The 23,655-nt window shown below is 53.9% G+C and overlaps 1 protein-coding gene across 9 annotated transcripts in view; it reads left to right on the forward strand.

Moving 5' to 3' along the window:
* Positions 1-23,655, forward strand: part of MYO9B (myosin IXB) — an 85,030-nt gene that overhangs the window by 43,496 nt on the left and 17,879 nt on the right. For 4 of the 9 annotated variants that reach the window (XM_032314945.1, XM_032314964.1, XM_032314960.1 and 1 more), the window contains exons 3-19: positions 243-337; positions 5,863-5,925; positions 6,389-6,488; positions 6,755-6,855; positions 8,477-8,606; positions 10,169-10,258; positions 11,710-11,826; positions 12,176-12,310; positions 13,514-13,635; positions 15,398-15,539; positions 15,848-16,052; positions 16,595-16,676; positions 17,819-17,908; positions 19,236-19,349; positions 21,150-21,189; positions 22,260-22,382; positions 23,239-23,319. In XM_032314945.1, coding sequence (XP_032170836.1) covers positions 243-337; positions 5,863-5,925; positions 6,389-6,488; positions 6,755-6,855; positions 8,477-8,606; positions 10,169-10,258; positions 11,710-11,826; positions 12,176-12,310; positions 13,514-13,635; positions 15,398-15,539; positions 15,848-16,052; positions 16,595-16,676; positions 17,819-17,908; positions 19,236-19,349; positions 21,150-21,189; positions 22,260-22,382; positions 23,239-23,319 — 1,830 coding nt within the window. The remainder of the gene's footprint in view (positions 1-242; positions 338-5,862; positions 5,926-6,388; positions 6,489-6,754; positions 6,856-8,476; positions 8,607-10,168; positions 10,259-11,709; positions 11,827-12,175; positions 12,311-13,513; positions 13,636-15,397; positions 15,540-15,847; positions 16,053-16,594; positions 16,677-17,818; positions 17,909-19,235; positions 19,350-21,149; positions 21,190-22,259; positions 22,383-23,238; positions 23,320-23,655) is intronic. The other 5 variants (XM_032314953.1, XM_032314983.1, XM_032314969.1 and 2 more) reach the window with 5 other exon arrangements.

Below are 23,655 nucleotides of genomic sequence, written 5' to 3' on the forward strand. Positions count from 1 at the left end.
ACCCTGTTTTTTGTTTTTTTTTTTTTTTTTTTTTGTAAGATTTTATTTATTTATTTGACAGAGATCATAAGTAGGCAGAGAGGCAGGCAGAGAGAGGAGGAAGCAGGCTCCCTGCTGAGCAGAGAACCGGATGCGGGACTCAATCCCAGGACCCTGGGATCATGACCTAAGCCAAAGGCAGAGGCTTTAACCCACTGAGCCATCCAGGCGCCCCTGAAACCCTGTTCTTATCTTCCCCACAGGCTTTCGGAAACGCCAAAACGGCCCACAACAACAATTCCAGCCGATTTGGGAAATTTATCCAGGTCAACTACCTGGAGAGTGGCATCGTGAGAGGGTGAGTTGGAAGCCGCCCGACTGTGGGCCACCGGCCTTGGGCTGGGCTCCCGGGCACGCCTATGAGGAGGGCCCAGCTTGGGAGCTCAGCGTGGAACTTGTGGCCCTGCAGATACGTGTGAATTGTACGGGGAAGCAAGTGTGGTTTTATTTAAATCACTGATGTGAAGATCTGAGCTGTGGGTCAAAGGGAGGGGCGGGAGGGGTAGGACCTCTGTCCCCAGGTCATCGAGCATGGACCCAGGTGCCCCAAAAGCAAGTGCAGTGAACTAAAGGTGCTAGCAGGATGGAGCTGCCAAAAACAGACAAGGACACACCGAGCTATGTCTTGGTCTTAACGAGGTTTTGAATTCGGTGGGCCTGGGGATGCCACAGGCAGAGTTGATGTGGACTGGGGCAGTTGCCAAATGGGTGCCCCTTTAGCCAGGAGAAGACCTAGTAAGGCTGGGTAGCAAATCGAAGTGGCTGCCCAAGGAAGTACTGAAGGTTGGTAGATGGGTCGATGGGAGAGAGGGAAGGAGGGTAGATAGATTAATGGATGGGTTTGGGGGTGGGGGTGGGGGTGTGGATCCATGGATGGTTCAATGGATTTGTGGGTGGGTGGGTGGGTAGATGGGTAGATTCATGAGTTGGGTGGATGGATGGATGGATGGATGGATTGATTTATGTGTGGGTGGATGGACGGACAGATGGATTCCTGGGTGGGTGGGTGGGTGGGCAGACAGATTTGTGGGTGGGTGGGTAGATAGATGAGTAAATTCATGGATGGGTGAGTGGGTGGCTGGATAGACTTACTGCTAGATGGGAGAATAGATAGATGGATAAATTTGTAGACTGTTGGATTCATGGATGGGTGATGGATGAATGGATTAGGTAGATGGGTGAGTGGGTAGGTGGGTGAGATGGGCAGTGGGTAACTGGATTGTGAAGTTCATTGTCTGGTGAAAGTTACACCAGACCAGCATTTTGTGCCACAAATGTGAGTTCCCTGGGTGGAGGCACAGTTACTTCAACTAAACGTATAACGTGGAGATTGCGTTCGTTACTCTGTGCTGTGGTTATGCTTATAAAAGTCTGGCAGCTTTGCAAAGAGTTACTGTTCTCAGGAATTACCTATTTTGTCATCATATTTAAGTCATAATGTCATTTCAGAATTCGGTGCTGTAGGATTTTTTTTTCTTTCTAAAAGTATACTGAGGAGTTACAGCTGGTTAAAAATGTAATTGTGATTTTTTTTTTTAAGATTTTTATTTATTTATTTGACAGACAGAGATCACAAGTAGGCAGAGAGTGAGGCAGAGAGAGGAGGAAGCAGGCTCCCTGCTGAGCAGAGAGCCCGATGCAGGGCTCGATCGCAGGACCCCGAGATCATGACCTAAACTGAAGGCAGAGGCTTAACCCACTGTAACTGTGATTTAATACTGCATAATGTTTTGGGTTTGTTTGTTTGTTTGTTTTAATATGCAAAGATCTTATGAGCTGATGAAACTCTTTCAAGGTAAAAAAGAAAAAAAAAAAAACATCTTGGCACAGTCTGGGGTTACTCGAAGGGCTTATCCCTGCCTCAACATTCTGGTGCAAGGTGCGGTGGGAGCAGGATTTATACTGGTTCCAAGTGATACTCTGAGCAGCCTACTTGTTCCATATGAGGAGGAGACCTGAGCACCAGGGCTAGAGCCCTAGAGAAGGTTCCAGCATTTCAGGAGAAGTCCTCAAGTGGCAGAGCCTAGGGATTGGGTCCAAAGTATGTTGGTTCTTCTGTCCATCTAACCTCACTGGTGATCATTTCAAATGACAATTCATATTCAAGACACAAATAGGAAGGTTGTTTTCTCGCATCCTTCGGTCTCTAGCCTCATTCCTTTTTCCCACTGCCGAGGCTCCAGTGGGCAGTGGTCTAGGTGAGAGACCGCCCCTCCCCCATAAATGGCAGTTCTGCTCCAGCCCCTCAGCCCCCCACAGACCATCCAGTGGTCCCCCCAGCTCAGTGCTGCTGGGCACCTGCGTGGGCTTGGCCAGTCCCCCACCCCCGTTGCGGGGCCTCTGACCAGCAGGAGATGCCCAGAGTACCCTGTTGGGCACCAACACAGAATTATACCCCATCTGCAGTTCCGGGGGCTCCCTCAGGGGGACAGAGATGCCAGAAGGCTGCCTTGTATCTTCCTGGGTCCCGGCTGGCTCTGCAGCCAGGGGCCAGACTCAGGAGCCTTTGCTCCCCGCTTGCTCCTCTCTGTGGTCTCTGTTTGGTGTCCCAGGGCAGCCAGAACAAAGTGCCGCAAACCGGGGTGCTCAGAACAATAGAACTTTATTGTTTCACAGCGCTGGAGGTTGGAAGCCTGAAATCAGGACATAGGCAGGACAGCCGCCCCCACCCCACCCGCCTCCCGGAGGCTCCAGGACAGGATTCTTCATGCCCTCCTGCAGCTTCTGGCAACCCCAGGCCTTCCTTGGCTTGTGTCCATATCCCCCCATCACGTGGTCTTTTCTATGTCTCACTGTTCTATTCTACTTCTTAGGACTTTGCCCTGGGATTTGGGGTCCACCCTGATCATGGAGGATGGTCATATCTCCCATATCTCCATGTGCCTTCCCTTAATTACATCTCCAAGACCCTTCTGGGGGTCACTCTCACATCTCACATCTTCCAGGGGCCACCGTGTGACCCCAGCTTTCAGCTGTCTGGTACAGCCCATTCCGCTGGCTGCAGCACCCCCCCACCCCCCCCCACCCCCGCATCAAGCTCTGGGCCAGAGGCCCTGGCTGGCTGAGTCTTCTAGACCAGCTTTTGAAAGTCCTCTCTCTGTGGCTTCAGATTCAGGAAAGGAAGTTCCACCTCAGCCCGTGACCGTGGCCGGCCCACGCTCCGAGGAGGAGGTGTACTTCCTGTCCAGGGAGTGGCCACAGCCAGCTGGGGAAGAGCAGGCCCAGACCCGGTTCTGCTTTTGGGGAGGTGACACTTCTCAGTGCCATTTCCTGTGGAGGCCAAGGGTCAGGGGCAGTCCAAGCCTTCCTCCAGTTCCCCAATCTGCAAGGCCTCGTCTTCCTGTGGGTTCAGTGGCTCCGTGCTGGGGGATCCCTGGCCCCCTATGAACCCCGGTCGGGGCCAGGGCCTTAAAAATGATCAGGGAAAGGAAGGGGCTGTCACCGCCAAATGGCAGCTCGATGCCTGTAAGGGGCACTGTCCGTCCTCCCCCTACCCGCCTCCGCTGACACAGCACAGGGAATTGGCCACAGGTGGAAATTCCAACAAGAGTCTGATTCTAGAACCAGATGCGGCCTCCCTCCCCAAGAGAACAAACCACCAATAACTAAAATAGCTCCTAGCAGGGGGAGGGATAGGAAAAAACATAGGGGTTTGGAAGAAGAGAGGACACGGGCCGAGTCCATGGACACCCGCCCTTGCCTGTCTTATGTGCATGTGTCCCAGGCAAGGCTGTAGACCGGAGACTGCCGTCCCAGAGAGGCAGGCAGGTGGCGTCCAGCACGCCGCAGCCCAGGGGCCCAACACTGTCCCCCAGGCCTCCCTCCCTGTCAGGCACTATGTGCCCCTCCTATAAAACAGGATGGGCTCAAATGAGGGTGTCCTGCAGAGCTGTCCAACTCCTACACTTGGTGATAGTGGAACCCATGAAAGACCAGCCCCTCCAGCCTCAGAGGGTGTGGAGGGAGCAGAGTCAGGTCCCCACCGGGCCACCTCCCTCCCATGCAGTCCCATGCAGCAGGTGGCCTCTTTAATCTTCAGTATCTCACCTTTCAATGGGAGCCGGTGCCCAACCCCAGCGTGGAAGGATTCAAGACATTTAATCCCTACAGAACAGTGCTGAGAAGGTCACCATTAGTACTGCCAGCATTGGGAGCGTGGCTGTAGAGGTCCCTGGCCCCTGGCCCAGAGCCCACGAGCCGGTGGACCCCTGCCCATCAAACATCCACCAGGAATGAACGGGTAAATACAGTGTGCCGTGTCCAGCTGTGAGAAGGAACAGAGTTCTGCTGCACGCGATGACATGGCTGAGTCTCAGTCCTCGGGCTGAGTCACAAGGCAGACACACAGTATATATACTGCAGGGCTGTATTTCCTTAAAGTTCTAGACAGTGCAAACTGATCTACAGTGGGGCTGATCAGTGGCCACTCAGGGATGGGAGGTGGGGAGGGGTGACCAAGGGCCCAGGAAACTGGGTCATGGTGGTGGGCACACAGGTGTCTGCCTGTGTCACAACTCATCAGTTCACACGCTTCTAGTTTATGTCCATGACCACTGATGGAACAAAATGGGAAACAACCCAGTCAGGTCTTCCCACGTTGCACACTTCAAGTGTGTGCAGCTTGTATCAATAACGAAGCTGTAAAAAAAAAAATGAAAATGAATCTGTTTTCTTATATTTAGATTTTTTTTTAAGATTTTATTTATTTGACAGAAAGAGAGAGCACAAGCGGGGGAGAGGCAGAGGGAGAGGGAGAAGCAGGCTCCCTGTAGAGCAGGGAGCCCAATGTGGAACTCGATCCCAGGACTCTAGGATCATAACCTGAGCCGAAGGCAGTGGCTTAACCAACTGAGCCACCCAGGCGCCCCTTAGAGTTAGATTTTTAACAGAAGAAGCATTTAATTGCTGAGGAGGTGGTCAATACAGGGGGCCGCCTACCTGTATTGTCCGTGAACACGTGGGTATAATCGCTCCGGTTCCCACCGCCTGGCAGGGTCCCCCCAGGATGCTCCTGGAGCTTTCCGAGCAGTGATCAGTTTGCATCTGGTCTGGGGAGCAGAAGTGGCCAACCCAAGTTCCTTATTTTTATGGACAGCAGTCATAGGATAAGGCAACACTTGGGGTGATTTTTAGGGTAAGTTATATTTACAGGACTTTGATTATATTCACAACATTAGGATTATTGGTTTTTGTTGTTGTTGTTTTGTTTTTTGGGGTTTTTTTGAAATTTAATGTATTTATTTGAGACAGAGAGTGTGAGAGAGAGACCAAGCAGGAGGTAGGGCCAGGGGCAGAGGCAGAGGGAGACCCAGACTCCCTTCCTGGAGCAGGGACCCTGATATGAGGCTCAATTGCAGGACCCTGGGATCCTGACCTGAGCTGAAGGCAGATGCTTAAGCAACTCAGCCCCCCAGGGGCCCGGGGCGTGTTTTCTTTTTTTGTTTGTTTCTTTTTTTTTTTTTTTTTTTTCTTAAGATTGTATTTATTTATTTGAGGAAGAGTGAGTGAGAGAGAGTGTGAGAAAGGAGAAGGTCAGAGGGAGAAGCAGACTCCCCAAGGAGCTGGGAGCCTGATGTGGGACTCGATCCTGGAAGTCCGGGATCATGACCTGAGCCGAAGGCAGTTAGTTGCTCAACCAACTGAGCCACAGGCGCCTGGGGGGGTGATTGTGTTTCTAAAGGTGATTAAGGTACCTGAGTTGACCTTGCGTCAAAGGCCATCAATCTACACCAGGCTTTGTTACGGTAACAAATGACTCCAGTTCTTCTAGAAAACTCATCAAAATATTAACATCTCGTTCCTTCATCTTCCTTTTAATGATAGGGCTGTTGTTGAAAAATACCTGCTTGAAAAGTCCCGCCTGGTCTCTCAAGAGAAGGACGAGAGGTAGGAGGACACTTCCTCGGTGACCCACCGCGCGGGCCTTCTTCCCCACAAAGCAGAGAACAGGTGTTTTGGGCCTGCAGGAGCCAGTGCCGATCTCCCAGGACCAAGGCTGCTCTGTGGCTGCAAGTTGGGCTTTTAACTCTGAAGCCACCTTTTTTAAGCTTATTTTTGTGCCTACCCCTGACTTTTACCCAGAGTTAATTTCCCCCCTCACCCCACCCTCCCCCACAGTCCCGCCTGCTTAATCTACTCACAGGAGAAGCTCACGGTTTAGTTTTCTTTTTAAAACATAGTAAGAATCGACTTATTGTTGCAAACTGGTACATATTTGAGGTGCTTCCCCACCCTCCCAACCCCCCCCCACCCAGCAGTGGTCCCCACAGCAAAATTAGCAGTGGTTTGAAGAGGAGTTGTGGCCTGGCCTCCAAAAACGAATTTTTTTTCTCCTCACTTTGACCCACAGGAACTACCACGTGTTTTATTATTTGTTACTTGGCGTCAGCGAGGAAGAGCGTCAGGAATTTCAGCTCAAGCAGCCTGAAGATTATTTCTACCTCAACCAGGTAAACAGCCCTGCGCCCTGGCCACAAACGCCGCCTCTGTTCCCCACGGGCTGTTTACGCGCCGCCGGGAGGTCAGAGGCTGTCTGCCTGGGCCCTCTCCGGCCCCCAAACCGACTCCAAGGAGGCCCAGAGGAGGCGGCATAAAGAGGCCCATTCATTCCCCCCGTGTCCTGAGCCCTGCCTCAGCGGTCCCAGCCAGGATCACTTTTGCACGCCGCCCTTGTTGGCCCAGATGTACCCAGAGTGCCACCGACTTTGTTTTTCAGCATAACTTGAAGATTGAAGATGGAGAAGACCTAAAGCATGACTTTGAGAGACTCAAGCAGGCCATGGAGATGGTGGGCTTCCTCCCTGCCACCAAGAAGCAGTAAGTGGCCGGGCTGGCCGTCCCACCTTCTCGTGCGCGGACCGCCTCCCCACCACTGCGCGCACACACACACACACACACACACACACACATGCACATCTTGGACTCTAATTTAAGGCCCCTCTCTGAGAGCTGACGGACACCCCGGCAGGAGCTAAGACGCTAAAGGAGGGCAGCCCGATGACCATGAGCTCATGGAAAGGGGCATTAGTTAGTAGTCACTGGGAGATGTCAAACCACGGGGCTTTTGCCCAAACAGTTACGATGGTGAATTTTACATGATGTGTATCTTAGCCACAGTTAAAATTTTGGAAAAAATTTTTTGGAAAGCCACACAGGTTCTCGCCACACCTGCGTGCCATTCGGCATTGCCCAGTGGGAACGGCTGGGCGCTTCTCAGAGGCCACAGATCAGGCCAGCGTCTTCAGAAAACTGTTTGCGGTTTCTGCAAGAGCTGCGCGTGCCCGATGCTAGCCGTGCACGTGCGGACTTGAAGATATGCACGTGGCAGCCCTGTTATTAACCACCAAAAAGTTAGGAACCCCCCCTCCAACACACACAGACACAAGTGCTCATTGGCGGTAATTAAATAACTTAACAGACAGCTGTGTATCGTGCCGGGCTGGCCAGACTTTCTGCAGAGGGCCACAGAGTCAGTTTTCAGTTCTGGGGGCCAGGCGGTCAGAGTTGTTCTCCTGTGTTTACTTTTTTTAAGCACTCCCACCCCCGAAAAAACTGAAGAACATTCTTAGCTCTGAGGCTGTCCAGTAATGGGCCCTCAAGTGCCGCTCCCTGGACTCGACACAGGGCAATGGCGCTCAGTGGGAGTCACTTCTGCCCCCCCCCCCAGGACAGCTGGCTGTTTAACTCTGTCTGACTCTGTCCAGACACATTTCTGGTGATCACACTGCATAGGGGAAAGCAGAGAGGGACGCAGCTGCTGGTACCTGCTGGGCGGGCCAGGGATGTGGCTCAGCGTCCCATAGTGGACAGGACAGCTCTCCACAGCAAAGAATGATCCAGCCCCACGAGTCCGCAGGGCTGAGGCTAAGAAATGCTGGGTTGCAGCACTGAGTGTGACCAAGCCAGGACAGCCCAAGCAGAGCACCCCCACATCACAATCTTCCAGGGGGACAGGCCTGATACAAGGCCATAGGATTTCGCTGACACCAAGTTCACGGACAGCGGTAGGATATGAGGGTAGCTCTTCTTTGCGTTAGGTGAGTGGGTTCCGCTCCTTACAGGGAGGTGTATGTTTTCTGACAGCTCATCAAACTCTACACATAAGAACTGTTGGCTTTTTTTGGCCTGTTTTTTATGCATGATGGGTTGGGGGGTTTTTTGCATTTTTTTTTTGTGCATGTTAGGCTTCCATAAGAAAAATTTTAAGCACCCCCACACCCACCCACCCCCAAAAAACCCACAGAACACCCAGGAGAGCCATCTGTCTACAAAGTCACATTCCACAAAGGTCCCCAGCAGTGAGATTGGACCTTTTTGAAACTTCAGATATCCAACTGGTCTTGGCTGGTTGTATGAATTCAGCCCAAGTGGCTGGAAGCGTCCGTCGTCTTACGACTCTGGAAACCACCCCCAACCTAGGATCCTTTTGCTCTCCTAGGATTTTTTCCGTCCTCTCAGCCATCCTGTACCTGGGCAACGTCACGTACAAGAAGAGAGCCACGGGCCGAGACGAAGGTCTGGAGGTCGGGCCCCCTGAGGTGCTGGACACACTGTCCCAGCTCCTGAAGGTACACCTCCCTGCCCTCGGCCACAGTGGCCAGCGAGCACCCAGAACTTCCTTCCTGCATGGGCCACACTTCTATAAACCGGGGCGTCTCTGCCTGCTTCCTCCCCACAATCTGTGCAACACCTCTTCCTTGGTTCTCTTTTTCTCTCTCTTTTTTTTTTAAATTGAGGTATAATCGTCACACAGCCTTATGTTAGTTTCAGCGTTACGGCAGAACGATCGGGTGTTTGTCTGTATTGCAAAACGATGACCACAGTAAGTCCTGTTAACGTCTGTCACCACACATGGTTCCAGGATCAGTTTTTTCTAGCGAAGAGAACTTGGATGATCTTCTCTCTTAGCGACTTGCAATTATGCCACGTATTATCCTGAACCGAAGTCCCCACGCTGAACATTACGTTTCCAGGACCTTTTTCTTTTACAACTAGAAGTCTGTTCCTTCTGACCCTCTTTGTGGGAGATTTTTGTTTTTTTTAAGATTTTATTTATTTACTTGAGAGAGAGACAGTGAGAGAGAGCATGAACGAGGAGAAGGCCTTCTGACCCTCTTTGTTACCCAGTTCGCCCACCCACCCCTGCCTGTGGCAGCCGCCAATCTGCTTTCTGTATCAGCTTGGTTTCCTTTGGGGGGTTTTGAGAGGGTTTTTTTGTTTTGTTTTGTTTTTTTTAATTCCCTGTACCAGCGAGAGCATACGGTATTTGTTTTACTCTGCGTGACCTCTTTCACTTAGCGTAATGCCCTCAAGGGCATCACATCCCTTTCTCCTTTCTGAAGGATGACCGTCTCCCCGCTCCACCCCTCATGGGAAAGGCCCTTCGAACCCAGACTTGGATCAGCAAGGTCATGTGCTCATTGGACCTGCCATCCCCTTCTCCACCGGCCCTGGTCAACCCCCAGGGGGCACTGGGCGGTGTCTGAGGCCCTGGGGGGTTGTCACAACTCAGAGGAGCTGCTGTCCTCTAGGGGGTGAGGCTAGGAATGCTGTTTCACACCATTTAATGCCCAACACAGTTTCCCTGCAGCCAGGAACAACCTAGCCCCGAGCATCCGTGGTGCCCAGAGAAGTCCTGCCCTTGTCTTTCTGTTTTCTAAGCGTGCCTCCCACCTGTGGCTCGTGTCTGCATGCAGGATTCCTCCTCTTTTGTGTTCATGGGGATGAGTGAGCAGGCCTGCCAGGAGGTGGGGGCAGCTTTCCCTGCCCCTGCTCTCGCTGCCTCCGGCTTGTGGTGGGGGCTCAGTGGTCAGGAGGGAACAGGCCAGGAACACCCACTCCAACGGCGACATCTGTGAATGGCGGTTGCCAGGCAGCACACAGGCCCACAGGGACCTCCCCCCCGCCCCCCGCCAGGCCTGTGTGACCATCCTCCCAGGGCCATCGACTAAGCCTGAGCACAATCAGTCGAAAGCACACGGAGCATAGCGCACAGGACGTGGTGGGCTTGGAGCCCCCTTTCTGGGGCAGCTGCTAGAGGTCCTCCTGCCACCTTCCTCGGGCTTCCGGCCTTACCTCAGGGACGTGAGGACCCGCCCAACGAGCCTTCTCTCCCTCCTCTGCCTTGCAGGTGAAGCGGGAAATCCTGGTGGAGGTCCTGACCAAAAGAAAAACAGTGACAGCCAATGACAAACTCATCCTTCCCTACAGTCTCAGCGAGGTGAGCACCGTCCTGCGCTCCCGCAGGAGGCCAGGCCACAGACCACATGTTGGGATGGGGGCTCTGGGAACAGCAGGCCTGGAGAGCCTTTTCCATGTCTTTCAAGAGCCGTTAACAGTGGCTCTGCTTCTCACATGAGCTCATGCACGGCTCAGAGCAGCTTCTGCGGCACACGTCAGCCCTAGGGCCAGAACTCAGACCACCCATGTTCTGCTTGGTGTTTCCATGCCGGTTCTCACTAGCTGGGAACGGCCACTTGCAGCCCACAGCCCAAATCCAGCCCACTGCCTGCTTTTGTAAATAAAGTTTTATTGGTATTGGCATAACCACACACACACACCCTTTTTTTTAAAATATGCTGCTTTGCTACTGTACTAGCTGAACCAAGTGATCACTACAGGGACCATGTGGCCCTTCCAGCTGAACATACTGACCTTCTGGCCTTTAAAGTTGGTTGACCTCCCGCTGCCCCCCACCCTGCCCCCAGACTAGAGCGTGACCTTTACAACCATTAAATGCATCCCTGAATCTTGATAGGGATCGTCTCTCCAGCCTTTGCGCCAGCCAGGATGTTTTCCTTGTGATGGGGTTTTTTTTTTTTTTTTTTTTTTGCATTTTTACATCTGAAGAGCAGTGGGCCTCACAGCGTGACTGGCCACAGGAAAACCCCGAGCCACGGCAGGGACTTTTAGCTGGTAGTAGAAGCTGCTTGGGCCTCTTCCACCAGCACCGGGGATGTTCTGAGCCCCCACAGGCAAAGGTTCCCTGAAACATTCTGTAAAAGTTGTTACAGGACCACCTGAACCCCCAGCAGCATGGCTGCCCCTGAGGGGCACAACGCCAAGGGACAGATACCAGGTGTGGGGCCCTGTATCCCTCGGGGCCCTGTTTCCACAACCTCCTGGGAAAGGCAAAACCAGGACATGTGTTCTAGATCTTAATTGCAGCCAAGCACATCTGTCACAAGTCAGATCTGAGTACATAAAGAGAAACAGTTTCTTGTATGTAAATTACACCTCGGTAAGCCTTTTTTTTCCCCCTAATTTAAAAACCATTACTGCTTTCAATACATATGATGGCATCTCTATGATGCTCTCAGAACTGCAGGGGACCTGGCTTCCCACCCAGGTCGACCTCAGGGCTGGTTCTCCCCCACGGGCCAGCACGGTGTCCTCCCTGAGCCTGTGTTCTGTCCTCAGCAGTTCCCCAGCTTGCTCGGGGTAGTGAGTTGGCTCATGAGAGAGCCTTCGCTGAACGTTAGGCTGCCGGGTCCGGGCTTTGTAGTTGGTGCTCCGCTGTGCAGGGGTAAGGTGCAGAGCGAGAGGGGGCGTGTCCATGGAATGGGGCGTTCTTCAGAGTCACAGCCTCGATCTCCCCATGAGTGCAGACCTCTGGGTGGTGCAGCGCAGGGCCCACATCGAAGTGTGACACTCCCCGCCGTGTGCCCACAGGCTATCACCGCACGCGACTCCATGGCCAAGTCCCTGTACAGCGCTCTATTCGACTGGATCGTGCTGCGGATCAACCACGCCCTCCTCAACAAAAAAGACATGGAAGAGTCTGTCTCGGTGAGAGCCCGCGCCCCTGCCTGCTCCACCAAGCAGAGCTGGGGACGGCCAGACCCTTGGGTGTCACACACCCTCGGCAGATGGCCTGGGATGTCAGGGGCCAAGGTAGCATGGCTTGGCGTCAGGCAACGGGCCAGTTGCTCCAAGGGGCAGGCCCAGGGAACGGGATGGGGTGCCGTTCTCAGGACCCGGTGCATATGAACACACAGCGCCCCTTGTTCGCATATTACAGATTCCAAGGCAGCAACAACAGAGCGCTGGGGCGAGTGCAGAGCCCGCATAACCAAACAGGTCGCGTCCACCTGTTTAAGAAGGACCCACTGGTAATGACTGTTTTCTGTCTTCACAGTGCTTGTCCATCGGGGTCCTCGACATATTCGGATTTGAAGACTTCGAGAGGAACAGTTTCGAGCAGTTCTGCATCAACTATGCCAACGAGCAGCTTCAGTATTATTTCAACCAGCACATTTTCAAGCTAGAACAGGTCAGGAAATGCCATCTTGTTGCCGAGGTAGCCCAAGGGGGGATGGAATGAGCCAGAACCGGGAATTCCCTCAGGGCTCAGTTTGCTGGTGAACCAGCCCTGGAATCTTTCTCTACAGAAGAGAAAGTCTGGGAAAACCCGGCCCAGCCTTGGATGAGGCAGACACTGGGGGCATTTTTGTCCATGGGTCAGTTTTATACCTTCTTTCTGCTCAGATGTGAAAATCCATCCAATGGGAGAGAACTAGAGAGGCCATGTAAGGATTTGCTTTGGTCAACACTCTGGATAATCTGTCTGCCATGGTTCCTCATTACTACAGTTACCCGTCTTTCCCCAGGTGTTACCTTCACATTGGCGATCTGGACAGGGGGAAGAAGAAAAAATGATGGGCTTATGAATAATTTAGCTGATTTTACTATAAAACTTTACTTCTGGCTATTGAGCCCTTGAAACGTGGCTGGTCCACCTTGAGTTGTGCGGCAATAGTGAAACGCGGCTGATGACCGACGCATCGTGCAAAAGAAAAAATATAAAATGCCTCACTGGTCATTTTTACATTGATCACATGTTGACACGATCATGGTTTGGATATATTGGGTGAAACTAAGTATATTATTAAAGTGAATTTCACCTGTTTCTTTTTACCTTTTAACTGTGATTATTAGAAAATTCCAAGTCACGTAGGTCACTCGCACTACATGGCCTCATATCACTCGCATTACTGGACACTGAGGTTCCAGAGCAGGGGCGGCAAATGGCTGCTCATGGGTCCAGGCTGGCCCCACGACCTATTTTCGTAAATAGACCTTTATTGGCACATGGCCACGCCCACTTGTCTTTATCTCATCCGTAGCCTCCTTCACGCTGCCGCAGCCGAATCTTGACAAGGTACTACGTAGCTCAGAAAGCTTAATGTAGTTACCATCTGGCCCTATACAGAGAAAAGTTGCTGGCCCCCTGGGACATGTTAAGTGTGATTTTAAGCATCTTGTATGTTTCATGTTGTTTTGTTGTTATTAATTTTTTCTTGTTACCAATAATTTTATATAACTGAATATATTTCCATTGATATAGCAATATGTGTCCTGTACATATGAATACGTATGTGCGTACATAAATATACTCATATACGATGCATGCTGTGTAAGCGTTACCATAGCCATGGGGTAGTGAGGTTATCCGCTAAACCCCCAAATCCTGCAGGAAGAGTACCAGAGCGAAGGGATCTCGTGGCACAACATTGACTACACTGATAACGTCGGCTGCATCCATCTCATCAGCAAGAAGCCCACCGGGCTCTTCTATCTGCTGGACGAAGAGAGCAAGTGAGTGTCCGCGGCCCAGTGCCTGCCCCCACCCCCATCCCCGCAAACCTGGTGCCCCAGCCCCTGGGGCCTCACCCTAAATCTGCACCATCCCCAAGAACCTCTGAGTTAGTCACACTCATTTGGCCACAAATCCTGACCTCACACACGTAGCATTTATCATGGAAATATTGACTCAACTCTGAAACACGCAGGCCTGGGAGTCATTAAGAAAGGGACACACGGTGCCTGAGTCTAGAAACTGGGCCCCAGTTGGCACATCCTTGCAAAGGGCAGCGGATCAGGGCCCCAGGTGCAGGACTGACCGTTGAGCCTGGCATCCCTCGTCCAGAGGACACCATGAAGCCTGGGAGGGGTATGGATGAGGTGCCCCATGCTGGTCACCCAGGCGTGGTCACTGAAATTCACTCCCTGCATTTGTTTCCTGCGACCCCGTCAATGACCGTGGAGCACAGGCAGCTTCAAATGATAGGTGCGTTCTCTCACGGTCTAGGAGGCCAGATGTGCAGAGTCAGTATCACTGGGCTGAAATCAAGGCATGGGCGGACTGCACCCATGCCTTGATTTCAGCGGACTGCACCTAGCTCCAAAGGCTCTAGGGGGTGGTCCTTCTTCATCTCTTCCAGAAGAGATGGGCACACCCCCACCCCACTGGCATTCCATGGCTTGTGGCTCTGTCACCCAGTCTCTGCCTCTGTGGTTACATCACTCTTTCTGTCTGTCTCTGTCTCTCCCAAAGATTCCAGTCCAGTGGGTGAATGCCTCCCCTATGACCTCATCTTAACTAATGACATTCGGAAAGACCCCATTTCTGAATCAGGTCACTTTCCCAGGTTCCCGGGGTCAAGACGCAGACACAGCTTTCTGTCGATCGGCTCCTTGTCTGCTTCGGCAGTCCCTATGGTGCTGGGTTGAGTCGGGCTCATCTCCTGCCTAAGACCCAGGCCCCACTTGGGACAGGGGACAGACGCTAAAAAGCTGGGATCCAAGTAGAGAATGTTCAGATAAGGGAACAGGCAGGATGCTAGGAAGGGCTGAACCATACTCCCAGGAAACCCAGAGCTGGACCTGGAGGGGGACTGTGAGGCAGGGCCAGGCCAAGCAGGGCTGGATCTGTCTCTGTTTAAAATCTTGCTATTTTGTTTATCGTGGGGTTTTTTTTTTTTTTTTTTGCATTGATCTGGATTTTCTAAAATAGTACATTAAAATAGCATTTATCCCAATGACTGAGTGAGCAGATTCCTCACACCACACCCATTCCCCAGCCCTGGAAACACAATGTGCTTCCTAGCTAAGATTCTCCCCACCACCATCTCCTCCTCGGGAAGCTGTGGAGCCTGGCCTTGGGCATCCCAGGCACACTGCTCAGCCCATGTTTGCGGTGAGGCCGGGCACAGGCGGGGCGTGCCAAAGCCAACTACAGCCATTTCCTTCCTGGGAGGCAGAAATAGCCAGGTACAACGGGTCCCTTATTCTGCCCTCGCCGCGCCTTCCCCCAGCCTCTCCCTGTAACGGGAGCAAGGGCGAGACCTCCTCCATGACACAGCGTCCAGGTACACACAGATCTGAGACCAGAAGTTCCCCCCTCCTGGGATTGTTCCCAGAAGCTGCCCCTAGTGGGCCCATGTCCCTGTCTTGCCGGTGCCAAATGTCCTCCTTGGCCACGAAAGCCCAGGCCTCCCCCACCGAAGGCCTGCACGCTTATGCGGAGCAAGCGGTTGCTGCTGTTCCTGCAACTCAGAGGTCCACTTCCTCTCCCCAGCTTTCCCCATGCCACGAGCCAGACCCTGCTGGCCAAGTTCAAACAGCAGCACGAAGACAACAGGTACTTCCTGGGCACCCCTGTCATGGAGCCAGCGTTCATCATCCAGCACTTCGCCGGGAAAGTGAAATACCAGATCAAGGTGCGTGTCTGTCCGTTGCCATCGTCCGTCAAGGGCAGGAGGCAGGAGAGGGACAGGGCGGATGCCCCGGAGGCCCTTTACCTCTGGCGTCTGCCTGGTCCATCCCCTCTGTTGATGGCGCGGGGCAAGGTTTCGGGGGCCCTCGAACCCAGCCCTAAGTCCCTGGCTCTTGCTGTCGAAGGCCCCAGGGACAGGACCTGGCCTCTGTTGTTGAGAAGCGTCCCACCCCACCAGCAGCCCTTCCCGGGCTGGCTCCCAGGACCTTGGCGGTCACTGGAAAGTGACCACCGACCTCCGCTCCCCACCAGGATTTCCGGGAAAAGAACATGGACTACATGCGGCCCGACATCGTGGCCCTCCTGCGGGGCAGCGACAGTTCTTATGTGCGGGAGCTCATCGGCATGGACCCTGTGGCCGTGTTCCGCTGGGCCGTGCTCCGGGCCGCCATCCGGGCCATGGCCGTGCTGCGGGAGGCTGGGCGCCTGCGGGCCGAGAGGGCCGAGAAGGCTGCAGGTAGGGGGCTTCTCAGTCCATGTTGAAGGGTGCAGCTCTGTGGCCGTTCACCGTGTCAAGTGACCACCACCTGTCTTGCTCCAGAACTTGGTTCATCCCAAACAAGAGTTTCTGAACCAGGGTATAGAATTCACCCTCCTCTTCCTCACAAGGCAGGAAGGCACGTTCCTGTCCTTCCGTAAGGGCAACCTGAGGCCCAGGATGGCTTCGTGACTCTCACAGGGAACTCGGCTCTAGATACCAGCCACGGGGCTCCATTTCACAAAGGGCCTTGATTAAAAGCAGAACCAGGAGGATAAAGCCTTTATGAGAAGTAGGAATAAATAGTGCTGCCTGGGGGGTGGGGAGAGGAATCAACCCTTCGCGGTTCCCAGTTCTGCCCAAATTTGAGTGTCAGGCTGTTTTGTCTTTCCTTTTTTTTTTTTTTTTTTTTTTTTTTTAAAATGAGTTTAAGTCAGGATGGAAGCCTCTTCAGCCAGGACAGAGGCCTTCCAGGCCCCAGGTAGCCCCCGCCTCCAACTCCATCTGTTCTGTGTCTGCAGCAGGTATGGGCAGCCCAGGCACCCACGGTCCCCCGGCAGAGCTGCAGAGAGGAACAAGCACCCCGTCGGAAAAACTCTACCGGTGAGCGAGACCTTGGTTTGTCCGAACTGAAGCTGGTACACGGAGATATTGTTTAGAACAATGCGGGAAACCCCATACCCTTGGCCCAGGTTGGGGTTGACTTGAATAAGGACCCCAGCAGCCACTTGAATCCAGAGGACCCAGAAACAAGTGGCATCTGGCTGCCGCTTTTCTGCACACACAGAGGCAGGCCTCGATGCAGCATCTGCTTAGGGAGATGTTGGACGGCTCACTTTACAAAGGATTCTTTTAATGGCCGGCCATGGCCATTGGCGGGTGGGGTCAGGGAGCCGTGGCTGGCTGCAGTGAGCAACAGGCTTGATTTAAGAGAACGTCTTCCCTTAACCTGGCCGGGGAGGCCCAGACACAAATAGGCCAAGTTCCTTCATTTGCTGTCAGAAACACAACATGCCTTATTGCATGCAAGATGATGAGGGTATTCTGTGGCCACCTAGCAATGACTGAGGGCCTTCCACATACCCCAGTTTTCACTAAGTGTAACGGTGGACAGCCTATGCTCCCAGGAAGGTGGGGTCAGGCCACACTGGACAGACCTCCAAGGCAATGACAAAACCAGACAAGAGACACTTCTGATATCTTGAGAGAGCCGGGCAGGCTGTATTGAAAAGGGACCAGCTGAGCCAGGCAAGGTGGGCAGGGTGTGCTAGCCGTCAGGGAGGCACATGCCAAGGCCCTGGGGCTTCCAAGTTCCTAGCTGCTTTCTCAATACTCCAGATTCCCAAGGAGTAAGTTAGTATTGAAACTTGAAAAGGTCGTTTTATTTTTGAGCCCTTCATGGTACAAAGTTCTTCAGGAGGTTCATAAACATGTATGCACGGAGGTAGAGTTAGCACCCAGGTAAGTGACCATGAGTGACTTGCCTGAAAGCACCATGTGTCGTTTTCCTGCTTTTAAAAGGTGCGTTTTTAAATCTGTTTTTTCACCCAAAGGGGGACAAGAGAAAAAGAAGGCATCTCTTTATTTGATTGTGTGTTCTCCACACCCCCCGCCCCTGCAAAGACTGAATGTGGCCCCTGACCCACATTCTCCACTAAAGGGATGCCCGTCTCCCCAGGGCCTGGCCCCGAGCTACAGGTCCCCCTCCAGGAGCATGTTTAGTTCATACAGATTCTCCCTTTCAGCTGCTCAATGCTAGATTTCTCATTTGACGGCTCTGAGGAGTTCGATATTAACGCTTTTGAGGACATCATTGCTTTCTATGAAAGCAAGAAGTAAGTAGAAGCAAGGGCTTTCGAACCCAAGACCAGGGACGCACACCAAGAGGAGCCACCGTCCCCAGGCGCTCAGCGTGGCGTCCAGGGCCAGGAGTGGGAGTCTGCAGCCCGGGGGACACCGGGGCCTGCCGGGGACACTCTAGCCAGATCTGGCTGAGTCAGGGGGTGTGGGTTGAAGCCATAGGCCTTGTCCGGAGCTCTGGCCGCTGCGCTGACCGCTCAGGGTTTGGAGGTGAAATGTGACCCCTCTGTTGTCTTTGCTCTGTGCCTCCCTGGAGGGCGAGGGAGCAGAGGTAAGTGCCGCTGTCCAGGCCCTTGGGCATGGTGCATGAAACACAGATGAGGGGCTGCCGATCGGGGTCTTTCCAGGCCAACTGCCCAGAGCTTAAACATGTACTTGAAATAAGTGGAATGAGGGATTTGGGGGGAAAAAAACGAACAAACCGGAACCTCCCGACTCACTTTGTAGTCACTGCTGCCTCGTTTCCAGACATTTGTCATCTAGACGTCCTTCGTGAATAGTCCCTTCCAGAGCATCTGATTTTCATCTCTGATACATTCTCGTTCTCACTCACTGGTGCCAGAGTTTGGGCCTAGGACGTATGCTCAGCCCTGAACCTGCAGTGATCAAACAAAGGAAGGTGAAGGAGATTGAATTCTTTGGGGCAAAGCGCTCCTACCACTAGGGTTTCCTACCCTCGGCGCTAGGCCAGTGTCCTCCTCTGTGGTGGGACCATCCCTGGCCCTGCAGGGACTGAGCAGCATCCCAGCGGCACCCCGCACCCAGTCACTGACAACCACAAATGTCTCCAGACATCACGTGGAGGGTAGCATCGCCCCAGGTGGAGGGCCACGGTGTGAGTTCCCGTCCATTCCTCCTGAGGCATTTCTGGAAGCCAATAAGGAGGTCGACATATGGCCGTAGAACCAACCAGAAAAACGGATGAGCTATGTCCCACAGGCCCCCTCTGGTCCCCTCTTTTCATTAGCCCATGGTGCTTGTCCCACATTCCAGAAGGCTGTTGTTCCAGAGGAGGCTTTTTTCAGTGATCTGAGATGCCGTGTTGCAAAACCCATTCTGCCTGAAGCAGGCCTGGCCCTCCCAGAGCAGGGGGGGATCCTCCGAGTGGTGGTCGGCCGCTCTTGGCTGAACCCCCTTCTCAGTGCCGGTGGGAGAGACAGCGTGCAGACTCCCCAGCTGCATGTTTGGGCTCCAGTGGCCTGGGGATGGTCCCGACCGTGCTGGGGACCCCAAGGTGGTGGGCTCGCTGCTCTAACTCAGTCTTCTCCCTGTCACCGCACCCCGCCCCCACCCCACCCTCAGCGATTTGCATGACCAAATCATCAAGACCATCAAAGGATTGCCCTGGCAGGGTGAGGACCCCCGTAGGCTTCTCCAGTCCCTCAGTCGGCTCCAGAAACCCCGCACCTTCATCCTGTGAGTCCCCCCAAGGCTGCGGCGCCTCCCTGCCACCCGCCCCCCCCCCCCGCAACAAGTGCAACGACCGCCTTCCCCTCGCTTCCAGGACCCTGGCCTGCAGACTTCCTGTCCTGCTGAACTGGCCACTGCGAACGTGCTGTCTCGTGGTTCCATTCTTAACGCCAGCCTGTGCTGAATGGCCCTCGTAACACTCCTGCCCCGGCGTCTGCCCCGTGGTCCAGATCCCGGCCAGCTCCCCAGTGCCCCGCACAGCTTCGCAGGAACGCTCCTCCCACAAAGCATCTCTTTTTCTGCCCCCAAACGTGCAGAGCAAGGCTTGCTTTCCCCGGCCCCTGGCCACTGTGAGCTTAGAGAGAAGCTGCCGGAGGGAGGGTGTCCTAGTTCATGCACATCCCTGGCAGTTCGAACATGGCAGTTTGTCCCAGAAGCCGCACAGTGGGTTTGGACCTGGTCTCTCGCTCGCTCGCTCACTCGCCACGTGGCCTAAGTGCTCTGAGCTTTCGGCCTCTGTCTGCAAAGCGAGGGTGACGACTGGCACAGCACCAGGCAGCTACAGCCTCGGCTGAGAGGGCACCTGGAGCCCCTCAGGGCTTGTGCCCACAAAACAGCTGGTTTTCAAATTCATTTTTATTGAGCCTTATTCTACCTCACGTGGGTTGAGATGCAACGTGACACACATAGAGCCTCACAGCCAAGCATCTTGCTCATCTGCGGGGCACCATTTCCTCAGCTGTTTTGTTTAAGATTTTATTTTAAGAGAAGACATGGGAGGGGTAGAGCGAGAGAATCCAAGCAGACTCCCCGCTGAGCGCAGAGCCCAACACGGAGCCTGCTTTCACAACCTGTGAGATCATGACCTGAGCCGAAACCAAGGGTTGGTCGCTTAACCAACCGAGCCACCCAGACACCCCTCCTCAGCTGGCTTTAAAAATGAGCCAAGCTGCAAGTTTGTTTTGTTTTTAAGATTTTTATTTATTTATTTGACAGAGAGCACAAGCAGGGGAAGCAGGAGGGAGAAGAAGCAGGTTCCCTGCTCAGCAAGGAGCCCAGTGCAGGGGTTGATCCCCCGGACCCTGGGATCATGACCTGAGCCGAAAAGGCAGACGCTTAACCAATTGAGCCACCCAGGTGCTCCCAAGCTGCAAGCTTAAAAAAATTTTCTCTTTGTCTACAAGATTCCATAGTGTCTGAGAATGAGGGCCATACCCTGCTCCCTTACCCCAAAGATTGGCTTTGTCTTTTCCTTTGCACCGGTGTAAGTCCAAAATGTACTCCTGCCCACGCCCCATTTCAGTTCTTTGCTGGGCACGTTCCCCCCAACCAGGGGGTCCTAAAGTGGCTCTGCGAGCCTATTTGGCATTTCCCAATGCGTAGAGAATAGAGCCAGGACACCTGCTGGGCTCCGGAATGCTCAGTCCATCCAAGCTCCACGAGGGACAGTGCACTGTCATTGACACCTGTCAGCTCCCCCCATGGCTGGCCCCGCACACACGCACATTCTGCCCCGCCGATTACCAGCCACCCCAAGCAAGAGGCTCCTACCACCCGGGGCAGGGGAGGCGCAGCTGCTGGCCCGGTGAAGCTCGCGCGCAGTCGCAGAAGCGCCCCACGTGCACCCATTGGGCCCGCTGGGGCCTCGGACAGGAGGCGCGGCGGCCTCGTTGCACTTGTGTGCCCCGACTTTCTGCTTTGTCTGCTCTCGCTCCGTCTAACCCGCGAGGCACTGCTTGCTGAACTAACCCAGATCCAGACACCGTGTTCCTTCTGTTCACAAAACCATTTTTAATATTTTGACAGGAAAAGTAAAGGTATCAAACAAAAGCAGCTCATTCCAAAGGTAAACATTTGCGACACCGCCCAAGGCCACCTTGCTTTGCCTGAGAGCGCCTGGCTCAACTTGCTTTCTGGAAAGATAGAGGGCCGGGTCGGGGGAGGGAGGCACTTTTAACATCTCCAGCTTTTCGGTTCCTTCCTCTTCCCGCCGTTGCCCCCTGCCCCCCTCTAAAAATAATTTCTCCGATCGAAATTATTTGGAGCGGTCTTGGGGTTTCCCCGAAGCAGGGCGTGGGAGCTCCCAGGAGGAAGCGGAGAGAGTTGGGGACGCAGGCTGGGACGCGAGGAAGACTGAGCAAGGAGGTGGGCTCGGCCTGATCGCACGGAAGCCTAGGGCTGTGATCAGCACCAAAGAGCTTTCCCCACCCAGAGGCAATGGGACCCTTCTGTCCTCGCCATGCTTGGGGGGTGTTTAGCTACCATCCACCCCGGAGGGCAGAACAGGATGCAGCACCTCCCAGACGTTCCTGGGAGAGGAGACCCTGCAGCCAGGAAAGTCCCACCAGGAAGCGGGCATCCGCGCATGGCCAGTAGCCGAGATCCCTGTAGCTGGCCTCGGGTAATGTGCTCCCAGCCTCTGTCGAGTCTCCACGTACAGCGTGCAGACAGATTATGAAATGTACTAAAGGGAGAGAAACCTCCACTCTGGCCAGCAGGTGGGATGGTGCTAGTTCCTCCTGTGAGCTGAGTCTAAGGGTTGGCACACGTTGGGGGACCCGCCAGGGAAGCTCATGCTGAAGTGCCAGGCACTTGGCACCCCTGAAGAGCTCATCTCCAGGAGGAAGGTGACACTCTGGAGCTCTTGGCTTCTGGCCACTCGTGCCGCAAAAGAGGCCATAATCAGTTCTCCCGGAGCAGGTGCCATGTGTGAGACACAGCACAGGCTCAGCCCCAGGGCTGCCCGGGCCTCCTGCCAAGCCCACCAACCCCTGCCCTCCAGCAGCACTGTCCCGAGACTGATCCTAAGGGCTGCCGCCCCCAGGAGCACAGTCCTGGCTCCCAGGCCTCTACGATGCTCCCGGTGCCCCTTGGGCCCCCAAGGAGGGCAGGCCAGACCCCATGTGTCTGTCATAGAACCTGCTGGACTCCAAGTCCCTGAAGCTCATCATCAGCATGACCCTTCACGATCGCACCACCAAGTCCCTGCTGCACCTACACAAGAAAAAGAAACCGCCTAGCATCAGCGCCCAGTTCCAGGTAAGCAGCCCGCAGAGACGGGGGCAGGAGGCAAAACTCAGCCTGATGCTCTCACGACCTGGCCACAACAAACCCAACAAATGGTTCTTGGGCTTCCTGCCCTTGGCGCTGTTTGACATCTGGGGCTGGATCTTTCTCTGTGGTGGGGACCATCCTGTGCGTTATGGAATATACAGTAGCGTCCTTCAGTTGTGACAACCAAAAATGTCTCCAGGCATTGCCACGTGCTCTGGGGGATAGGGTGGAATCACCCCTGTTGTGAACCACTGAGTTAAAATAACAGGTTAGCTCATTAATGTGATCACTGAACTGTATTATTAGGTCAGTTTCCCTTTTTTACCTGGCTGCCAGGAAGCTCAGAGACATTTTTTTTAAGGTGGCCCAAGGGTGGCTGCTGACCCTTACTTACCATCACCTTTTTTGTTCCTTTCCCCTTTTCCTCAATCTGAGTCTGTAGTGCCCACCTTGACTTTTTTTTGTAATCCCCTCACCTGGGAGCTCCTATAAATCCTTTTTGTAAACAGCAGGCCAAAGACCAAAGTCATGGCAGCCATGCTTCTTTCTGAGGCTGACCGGCATTTTACATCCCCAGACAGAGTTTATCTGGCCCCACCCACCCCTCCTAATTTCCCACTGGGACAAAGAGCTGGGAGACCTTGGGAAGACGGCATCCGTCAGCTCCAGGGACCCTCCAGCTCTCAGGCTCCCAGAAGTAGTGCAGCCTTCAGGTGCAATGTCCAGCTATAGCCTCCCGTGTCCTGTGTCAGTGCTTATGGCAGCAAGTGACCTGGGTCCCCTCCCACTGAGCGGCTTGCCTCTGGGGGTCCCAGCTGAAGACTTCTCCTTCTTTCCCCAGACGTCCCTTAACAAGCTCCTGGAGGCACTGGGGAAGGCTGAGCCTTTCTTTATCCGCTGCATCCGCTCTAATGCCGAGAAGGTGAGTAGCTCCCATGTCTTGGGAAGATGAAGGCCAAGGTCTGGCGGCTCAGCAGGGCGTGCTCCTGTGTTGCTGTGGCCTCTTGGAGGGCGTGGAAAGGTCTCAAGGAACCAAGCGTTCACACAGGTTCCGGGACCCTTAAATGGTCAGCTTGAGGTTGGGGGGCCTTCTCAGGAAGCAGTGAGGGCAGCCAGGTGGCCCACCAGGAGTAGGAGCATCATCTGGAACGTGGAGGAGCCCGAGGAGGGACAGGTCACATGTGCCTTCAGGACATCCCCAAATCGGCCACTGCAGAAAACGCGCCAGAAGGGAGGGGCTGAGGTCATCCGGCAGAAG

This window comes from Mustela erminea, chromosome 1, assembly GCF_009829155.1.
Source record: "Mustela erminea isolate mMusErm1 chromosome 1, mMusErm1.Pri, whole genome shotgun sequence".
Classification (NCBI taxonomy): Eukaryota; Metazoa; Chordata; class Mammalia; order Carnivora; family Mustelidae; genus Mustela; species Mustela erminea.